At 36.0% G+C, this 9,702-nt stretch overlaps 3 protein-coding genes across 5 annotated transcripts; 1 reads left to right on the top strand and 2 right to left on the bottom strand.

Annotated features, from left to right (window-relative positions):
* Window positions 1-112: 112 nt before the first annotated feature.
* LOC111431312 (single-stranded DNA-binding protein, mitochondrial-like) lies at window positions 113-2,127 on the bottom strand. Of its 3 annotated transcripts, none has more exons than XM_023067903.1 (5): window positions 1,760-2,127; window positions 1,441-1,667; window positions 1,149-1,249; window positions 644-757; window positions 113-394 (listed from the first exon to the last, which is right to left on the bottom strand). In XM_023067903.1, the coding sequence occupies exons 1-4, from the start codon at window positions 2,033-2,035 to the stop codon at window positions 675-677; spliced, it is 687 nt and encodes a 228-aa protein (XP_022923671.1). In that variant the 5' UTR covers window positions 2,036-2,127; the 3' UTR covers window positions 113-394; window positions 644-674. The 3 variants fall into 3 exon arrangements, with proteins under 3 accessions (XP_022923671.1, XP_022923670.1, XP_022923669.1); XM_023067902.1 differs by having other exon boundaries at window positions 113-388; XM_023067901.1 differs by lacking the exon at window positions 113-394 and having other exon boundaries at window positions 414-757.
* A 940-nt stretch (window positions 2,128-3,067) lies between these two features.
* Window positions 3,068-5,763, top strand: LOC111431346. Its single transcript, XM_023067958.1, has 4 exons — window positions 3,068-3,819; window positions 3,927-4,054; window positions 5,253-5,435; window positions 5,516-5,763. The coding sequence occupies exons 1-4, from the start codon at window positions 3,598-3,600 to the stop codon at window positions 5,616-5,618; spliced, it is 636 nt and encodes a 211-aa protein (XP_022923726.1). The 5' UTR covers window positions 3,068-3,597; the 3' UTR covers window positions 5,619-5,763.
* Window positions 5,764-6,448: 685 nt separating this feature from the next.
* On the bottom strand, window positions 6,449-6,946 carry LOC111431388. Its single transcript, XM_023068010.1, has one exon. The coding sequence runs from the start codon at window positions 6,944-6,946 to the stop codon at window positions 6,449-6,451; it is 498 nt and encodes a 165-aa protein (XP_022923778.1).
* Between the last annotated feature and the right edge of the window lie 2,756 nt (window positions 6,947-9,702).

Below are 9,702 nucleotides of genomic sequence, written 5' to 3'. Positions count from 1 at the left end.
TTTTTTTTTTTTTTTTTTTTTTTTAAAGTGTGTGTGTATTATATATATCCTCTTTTTGTCCCTTCCTGCACCATTAGGACCGAAGACAATCTTCGGGCATCTTCATAGTATCTTTTGACTGGAAAATTCCATTGGCATTTAATGTCTATTATTGAAAATACATGGCATCAATGAACAGTACTCAATCATTCCCAATTATGGCATAAGTTATCACGTATTTGTATTTCAATTGTCAATCAACCTACTCACTCATACATTGTGTGCCTCCATTACTTATGCATGTGCCTCTAGCAACCCTTCAGAGTTTGTCTTGCGCTTTGAAAACATTGATATCGTTTCACAAAAAGCCAGCATTCCCTCTGTCTAACCCAAATTATGCCCATGACCACTGCAACTATACAGAAAACATCACAAAAGAAACAGGGTGTCGTTTGCACAATTGAAAACCAATAAGTTGCATAGAGAAAGCCAAGTCAACTTTGGATTTCCTTTCTCTCTCAATCATATAGCTACCAAAAACATTCATCACTTGACAAAGGGGTGGGGGAAAGGGAATCATCACAAGGCCGTGTAATTGCCTTGTTGCAACTAATCTAAAGCGAAATGATCACAGCATTTAGAGAGAAAAGTGGGTCATTCAGACCTTCATATGACAACACTGCAAGCAACATCTCTTAGTAATAGCCAACACCTTTGAATTCTGATTGAGTGGACTGCTGAACATCGCCTTCTCCCTTGCCCAAAAATACCAGGCGGCCTACATCACAACCAAACTTTTATCAACGGAGATCATGTGTGACCTTGCGCCATTAATTTCAACATACATGAATGCCAAGTCGCACAAAAGCCGTCAAATTCTTTGTAAACCTTCTGGTTCACAGAGGATCAGGCAATCAAAAAAAAAAAAAAAAAAAACGAAACAAGAAAAGGGAAAACGGAAAATCAGGGACCCAAAGTTCTAATTCAAACACCAGTTGGAATCCATATAGGTTTTTCAGCCTACGCAAGAAGAATAAGTTTGCTCTTTCAGTTTAAAAAATGTATCACGTCCAAGAAATGGCATTTGCATCGGAAAGAGCCAGAATACATATAATGAGGAACTTTACATTCATAAAAACAGGGTGAGTAGAAAAGAGTAAGTGCTGTACCACTGCGGCGAATGGCAACTTCTCTAATGCGTCGAACAAGACCAGTGGTTGAATCAGTGAAGATTTTGGTCTCTAAATTCCCCTCCAAATACAAAATTGAACTGGAAAAAGATAAATTTACACGGTAAAGATGAAGCTGCAACAAAGAAATGGGGAAACAAAGACTCCTAATATTATTTTTTGTGAGCAACAAGGGGTACAAAAATCAGAAAACAAAATATTCAATTTCCATTGGACACTGTCAATACTTTGATTAAGATGGTCACAGCAATTGATGGCAGAACATGCTTACCCGGGCACAACATGCTTCATGACAACATCGCCCAGTCTCTGAGGATAAATCGAAACCCGATGCCACTGAACTGCGCACCGATTCGCATACTCTCTGGGTTCCTCATTAGCCAAGGGTCTCCGATTATTACGAATACCGCCCGTACCAACTGATAACAGCGTCACCGTTCTCCCACTTTTCAGCTGCTTCTGCAATGGACTTTGCCCCACCTGCCCCACCAATATAGCCTTCACGAAAACACGAAATGCCATTAAGATTAAACTGTAAGCAATCAAATATCAAGAACCGAAAGTCCCAAAGCAGTCGTATATCAACGTACCTTATAAATGCCAGCATCGAGGCCATTTTCCAGAGGTCGATTATAGATGGTTCTCGTCTGGGACGAGGACGGCGAGAGAGAAGGTCGATTAGATACTGAATGTGAGTCCAAGTTCATGTCCGAGCCAATACTGGACTCCCCGATGTCTGAGATCGAGCGGAAGGAAAGGTTCTTCGAGCTACAGATCACGGGTAGGATGTCGTGGTGATGAGAAGCTTTAGAATTCGACAGCAGAGAACGAAAGAGCCTTCTCGACAGAACAGCCATGGAGGTCATCGTCTTCACAGTTGACAATCCAAAGAAAAATGCAGAAATTCAGCGAAATGGCTTAAACCCTAAAAACCCTTCAGAAAGTAGACCCGACTCCGAGTTTGGACAGTGATACGGGTTGAGCTTCGGACCATCTTCAAATTTTATTTCAATTTTCAAAATATTTAATATCTCTTTAAAATTTTATTTTTGTATTAAATTGGGCCTTAAATAAAGTTTAAAATTTATGTTTAATTTATGAATATGAAGATTCAAAAAATAAATTTATAATTAAAAAATGTAAACTAAATTTTTAAAGTTAAGAGATTTATTAAACACAAAATAAAAAACGTCAATACCCAATAACCATTGTTTGAAGAGTTATAATACTAAACCCGTAATCTAACTATAATTAAAAATATATTTCACAAAAATTAATGTTGTTTTAGGCATAAATGTTGAATATTTGGTCACTAATATTCCATAAATTAAAAAATTAGATGATGATGTAACATTTATATTTAAAAATTATTAATGAATTTGGTAGATAAAGCATTGTCTATCTTTACACCAAATACTATTTTTTTTTTCTTTTTCTTTTATCATAATTTGATATAAATTATATTTTATCGTACAAATTAAATAAATATATAAAAAAAAAATGCAAAAAGTGCGTTTTAGTTTATTTTTTGAAGCAAAATATTCATATATTTTGGGTTTAAACTTCATGACAATAATATGAAGAACAAACAAAAGCGAACAAACTACGTGACTGCACGACCCATGCTCTCCAATTTTTTAAACATTATTTCATTTATATAATAAGGATGTGGCAGTATGATGGAATTATTTATTCCGAATTATTTTGTCCGTACACGTGGCAGATCATCCTCCTATAAATCTACGAAATTTGTAATAGTAATGGAGAGAGTGATATTATCCACTGTGAACATAAGCTCGCCCTTGTAGTAATGGAGAGAGTGATATTGTCTACTTTAAACCTAAGCTGTTCTGGGTTTCTCAAAAGGTCTCAGAGTATTCATTGATTATAAACTTATGATCATTTTCGATGAGACTTTCGTCATCAACATAACGAACACAAAATCGTAGAAGAAAAATAAAAGATTACAAAAATTTTCTTAGGAGATTAAAGCTTGTCACTCTCCCAATCTCGTTTCCAGATAAAGTCAGAGCTTTGAGAGGGTCTTCAATGGCAGACGCGCGAGAGATTTGATCAAATAATTCCGCCATTAAAACTGAAGCGAAGAAAAACAGAGTATTATCCTTACAGAGCGACAGAGGCCCACGAAGCGCAGCAGAGCAGACAGCAAAACTTCATATTTTAAACCTCCAAAAAATGTCAAAAGTTGAAAGATCAACCTCCATTTAGCGACAGCAAAATCCCAGTCCAAACGCTACAGAATTTTCCCATCTATTTCCTTTCGGGTCTCTCAATTAATTGCCTCCTCTCTCTCTCTCTCTGTCAATTCAGCCATGGCGAGATTTGATTTACAGAGATAGGGCTTCATAATATACGAATCGCTCGTTTCGTTTCTCAAATTTGAACTCATCAAAACGCGAAAAGAGCGATGGATTTGAGGAAAATCGTGGTGATTGTTGAGGATGTTGAAGCAGCTAGAACGGCATTGAAGTGGACGCTCAATAACCTAATGCGCTACGGCGATTTGATTACTCTTCTCCATGTATTTCCGACTACAAGATCCAAAAGCGCCTCCAAACTTCGTCATCTCCGATTGAACGGCTATCAATTAGCCCTATCATTCAAAGACCTCTGTACCACTTTCCCCAATGTAAGTTTTCCGATTCCAGATTTAATCGTCTCCTCATTGTTTCTTGATCGCTTTTGTTATACTGATGATTTGGGTAACGATAACCATTTTATAGGGTTATGTTACAGACAAAGGTAGAGATTATTGTGACGGAAGGCGGCGGCGACGAAGAAGGTAGAAAGATCGCGGCCGTTGTTAGAGAGATTGGAGCTTCTGTGCTTGTGGTTGGCCTCCATGATCGCAGCTTTCTGTACAAGTAAGTTTTCAGAATTAATCCATTATTACACTGTCTAATTAAGCATTAAATTCACCGTGTTCTTGGGACTTGGGGAATCTTTATTAATTATGATCCTGATCGGCCATTAATGGCACGGGTCCCGTCCTGTCTGTTTGCTATTTCTTGTACTGAATGGATGATGAAACCAGAGGGAGCTTCTGTTGTTGATGTTGTAAAAGTTGAATCAAAACAGAGGATTGAGTAGTCAAAGTTTCTGGGGAATGGCTGAAGAAATGGTCAATTATGTTAGGTAAAGAGAGTAGCTGGGTGGGTTTAGATTTTTGATCTCTGTGTTTATTACTTGTTGGGATGATTTTGTGGTTTCATTAATGGCGGAGGAGTGGATTTTTCCATTTATTGAAGAGAAGACTTAATTATCACAACTTTTGGTGGCTTCTTTTGGTTTGGTATTCATCACAAAAACGGCTCCTACCTGACAAATTTTATTATGAGCCCCAAAAACCAAAAAAGTGCCAATACTTTTTTGAACTAATGGATGGGACCCATTTAATCAAACTCACCCTTCATTTGCATCCACAAAAAAAACATGTTAGCCATGAGCATACACTCTTGGAAATCGGGTTTATTTTGGCCACATAGCTAGTAGATATTATCGGTTTAAACAGAGTCAATTGGGAGAGTTTTCTATATCTTTGCTTTGTTCTCCTCTCCAACAACCAAGTTGGGATCTTACAATCCACCTTATTGAGGCTAGCATCCTCGTCGACACACTGCCCGATACCTAGCTCGATACCATTTACCAAGGTGGGATCTTACAATCCACCCCATTGGGGCTAGCATACTCGCTGGCACACCACCTGGTACTTAGCTCTAATTCCATTTGTAACAGTTTAAACCCACCACCGCTTGCAGATATTGTCTGCTTTGGCCATCTTTGCTTTGTTACGTCAGCCTCATAGTTTTAGAACACGTCTAATAGGGAGACGTTTCCACATTCTTGTAATGTATGTTTTGTCTAACAGGGAGACGTTTCCACACTCTTGTAAGGAATGTTTATGTTTTGGGATCTTACAATGTCATCTCAATAGGGAGACGTTTCTACACTCTTGTAAAGAATGTTTTATTTTCATCGAGATGACCTATTAAACGCATTGGCGTGGATGAGATTGTTTGTTTCCTTTTCTTCATATTAATAGGCATTGGTTTGTTGACATAGGATGGCTGTGGAGGAAGATGATATAGCAAGGAACTTCAAGTGTAAAGTTCTGGCAATCAAGAGCTCAACAGAAGAACCACAGAAAACCAAAAACGTGGAGGTTATAGCAGCAGCAGCAGCAGCAGTGGACACGGGCAGTTCAACAAACATGGACTTTTCCCAGATCGAGATTGCCAAATTACAGTAAGAGCTAACACAAAGTCAATTGAATTAAACACCATATATATTCTTGATTCATCTGAAATTTAAAACAAATTTTGCAGAGCTCCTGAAATTCCTCCGCAGAAAATTCCATACAGAATCTGCCCCGACCCTTCTGCCATTATTTGGAGATCCAAGAAATCAAGAACAAGGTGGACCTTGTGACATCGGCCCTCTCTCTTTATTTATCTTCTCTCTCGCTTTACACACCTTCTTAGACATCCCCAATAATGGAGTTTTTTTTTTCTTTTCTTTTTTCATGGAGGTTTTCAGGTTGTCGTTGTTAATATCATAAGCCCTGCTCACCACACACCCGTAATACATTGAAAACTACACTAAATTTGTAATCCATTTTATCTGATTTATATATATGATTAAGTTATATATAGTTAGAATTTAACTCCAATAATGAGTTTAAATTAATATTCATTGCGAATTGAAATATAATTTTCTAAAAGAATTATAAATTTAAACATATTCAACTTTTTAATAATATCATTAAATGATTGATGCAAGTATTTGAAATAAATTGGTTACTGAAAAAAGTCGGCTTGGAATTATTATGAGTTGACCTCATATTCCAAGTGGATGGACCTTGGATTTTTTTAAATGTTTATACAAATGGCTAGGTTACCCAATGTTTTGAAAAAATCAATTCTTTATATTCAAATATATAATTCAAGAGAATTCAATTTATAATTAAATAAAAATAAACTTCTTAAATCTACTCAGTTAATAATTTTTTACTGACAGTAAAATTTCAAGGGAAAAAATGTTACCTTATTTTTAAAAACAAACTTCTGTATATTATATTATGTTTAACAGACACCCAACAAAATTATTTTCACTCTATTACTATACAAACGAGAAATTTGCAAAAACACGGCCAAAATAAAAACGAAGCCACATCCCAATTCTCATCCAATCACATGCTTAGGTGACCTACCTGAAATCACCCCCGCGTGACGTTAAGATTCTGGACCTCTCTGTGAAACTCAGTAGACCTGGCGGGGACTGGTTGCGAGGAAGGCAGGCAACGGACTGGCACGTGGCGATCGTAAAGGCACTTCGTTCAGCTGTTTCCCGTTACTATCGTAATAAATTACGCCCGAGAAATTCAACGGTTCACACTTATCCCCCATCATGATCGCCTTCTGCCAGACTCCGCCGTCTCCCCACTCCTCTCCCGCATCGCCGCCTCCTTGCTTGTTTTTCTTCTTCTTATGGATCAGCGTGATCGCCGTGTTGCTTATGCTCTTCAGAAGCCGTTTCGGGCAAACCTGCGATGATAGCAACTCCAATCGCGGCAATTGCTTCGATTTCAGTTTCGTTTGAAGCTTTTTTGATGCTCTGTTCGCATGCTTCGCACAGAGCGCTACCAGAGTCGATAAAGAGACCAGCAAGGTCGCCGCCGCTCGCCTCGGAGACGCCAGGACGGAGCCACCGTCGGACATGGAGGTGGAGCCGCCGTGTTCCGGTGTGGCTTGACTCATACTGGAAGTAATCGGAAACGGAAAGGTAAACGAAAACTCTCGATTTAGGGATTACTGAGATGAAAATATGGAATGGAGGTTCAAAAGCGAGAAATTTGGCTTGTATTTATACCGTCGAAGTGGTCCCGGTTCTCTTTAGAACATCTACAAAGAAACGACACCGTATTACACTGGTAGGTTATTTTAATTTATTTATTCTGCAGCATTCAGCTCAAACTGTAGCTTTGAAATTTATTAACGGAAAGTGGGGTTTTTATTTAATTTTTTTTTAATTGCGTAAATATACGAGTCAATTATCATCAACGGTCCAGATTTTAAGATATGGGGCAAAGGAATATCGTTTCTATATTTTTTAATATGTTAAAAAATAAATAAATTGTTGATATAAACCTATTTATTTTTAGTAATAAAAAATAAAAAAAAGGAATAAAAAAGGAATCTTTATGGAATTAAAGTTGTTCAAATTTAAATATTCCACGCAAATTAAATAACATAATTATAAACGTTGAAATACTTATAAAATAGTTGAAGATCAGTATTTATAATTCGAATAAATGGTTGGTTGATTGAATCTATCAAAGTAGTCTTAGAGTCTAGAGTCACCTCATCTAGATGCTCGTTAGCTTAAACTTTAAACTTTCAAGATATTTTTTTAAAATAAAAGAGAAAAAAAAAATACCTTCGTCCTAGATTTGAGTATTCTTTTGGTTAGATTCTTATATCGTACAAAAATTAAATTTAATTTATATCTGATTTTCCGTTTCATAATATTAAGTTTTTATATTATATTCATTTAACTGTACAATATTCAAAATTGTTGGGAGATGAATTACACGTATGCTAATTAAGGGGTTGATCATGAATTTATGAGTAATGAATATATCTCTATTGGTATAGTAAATACATGGAAGCTTACGTTCAAAGTAGACGATACTATATCATTGTGAAGATTTGTAATTCCTAACATAATTATAAAATTTTACCTTTTTTATTCTCAGTTTTTACCGATTCTCACGTTTGGTCTATAATATTAACTTTTTAATTAATTAATTTAAAATAATTAGTGAGCAATTTGTTAATTATGTCTAAAAAAAACTACTAGAAAATCAAGAATAAAATTTAATTATTGGTATAAGTTTTTAGATAGTGGAGAAATACAACGTGTGTATATATTAAAGGGAGATAGTGCATAAACCATGCATTTTTATCGTTTTAATTAATTAATATTATTATTTTGGTTTAATTGTTCGATGTGAAAATCGTGGTGGATTTTCACGCCCCACTAAATACAGCACTGGACGGGGGGTGTGCTAGTGGGTTGATCGTGATTGCCACGTGTCGGTCAGGGAGTTTAAAAGTCAAGCAAGAAAAGGCTGCCACGTGGATGTGTAAATAAAAAGGAATTTTAATGAGGTGGGGAAAGTGGGTTGGGAGGTGGAGTCGTACGTTGACTCAGCTTGCAACTTGGCATTTTTGGTGTTTCCTATTACTTCCGACCCCACCACTTTCGGTATTTCAAAATTGACCCTCTAATAAAGTTAATCTAGGTTCGACATTATCAAATACTGTTACAAAAATGGCTTTAAAAAGCATATGATAAAATTAAAATAAATTATAAAATAAGTTCCAATCTCTTGTAAAATGTGAGGTATTATTAATAATGGAATCCAACAAGCTTGATTTGATTTGGAGAGAAAGGTCTTTCCAATTTGGCTTGCACTTCAACTCCAACCTTTTGATTGCCTTCAAAGATTTATGTTATCATTTGATTAGGTACCATTTGTATTTTTGCTATCTAACTTGGAACAATACATCTTTATTGAAAAAAAATCCTTGGTTTAATTCCTCGCCTTATGACGAAAGGGAACTGGCGTGACGTAAAGTGAAGGTTGAGGGAAAGTAACGAAAAATTCCCTTCAAGGGTATTCCGAAGGTGTAATTTAGACAACAAACAAGGAAGGGTATTCCAAATGTGTAATCTAGACAATAAAAACGATGCTTGATACTGAAACTAGAGGGGCAAAGTTGCAAGATTGTAAAGGAAAGGAGTAACTAGTTGGTTCACCAATTCCCGACCTAGCGTCCCACCTTCTCCAAGTTTGAAGGGATCTAGTGTCAAACTATTTACTCGATAAAACTAAAAAAAAATTGTAAATTTATAATTAAATATGGAAATTGATATTTGAAGAATTGGAAAGCGACCGAAAGGCAACTGACGCCAGGTTGGTTGGGACGTTATTAGGTTATATATTGGCTGCTGTTTTTATTTAATATGTTGAAGAAGTCAGATGAGATGGGTTAATTAATTAGGTCAGCTCTCCCTTTGTCATTGTCTTCATAAATGCAGCAAACTATCTAAACCAGTTGCGGCTGTGGCTCATGCAATTCAGTTCAATTAAAGAAACAATTAAGGTCAAATTATATGTGATTACGCCTTAAAATACTTAATTAATTAAGGATATAAAATGGTTGAATTAGGAATACTGCACAAATAATTGCCTCTTTCTCTCGTCTAAAGGCCATTAAATAGGTTACATAGAACTAATCGTCTCCCACACCCTTCTAAAAACTATCAAAATTTTATGGTTTATCGATATTAACCTAATTTAGTATTTCAAATCCTTACACGCTCGTATTTATCGTACGAAAGAATGTATACGAGTTGAGTTAAATTCTTTTTTTGAGCCCTCGAGGAGGGTTTGTATTTATATATATGTAATTATAAAAGAAGATTATTAAAAAAAAAAAAAAAAAAA

This window comes from Cucurbita moschata, unplaced genomic scaffold (assembly GCF_002738365.1).
Source record: "Cucurbita moschata cultivar Rifu unplaced genomic scaffold, Cmos_1.0 Cmo_Scf00036, whole genome shotgun sequence".
Taxonomy (NCBI): Eukaryota; Viridiplantae; Streptophyta; class Magnoliopsida; order Cucurbitales; family Cucurbitaceae; genus Cucurbita; species Cucurbita moschata.
This window is presented reverse-complemented; position numbering and strand designations above follow the sequence as displayed.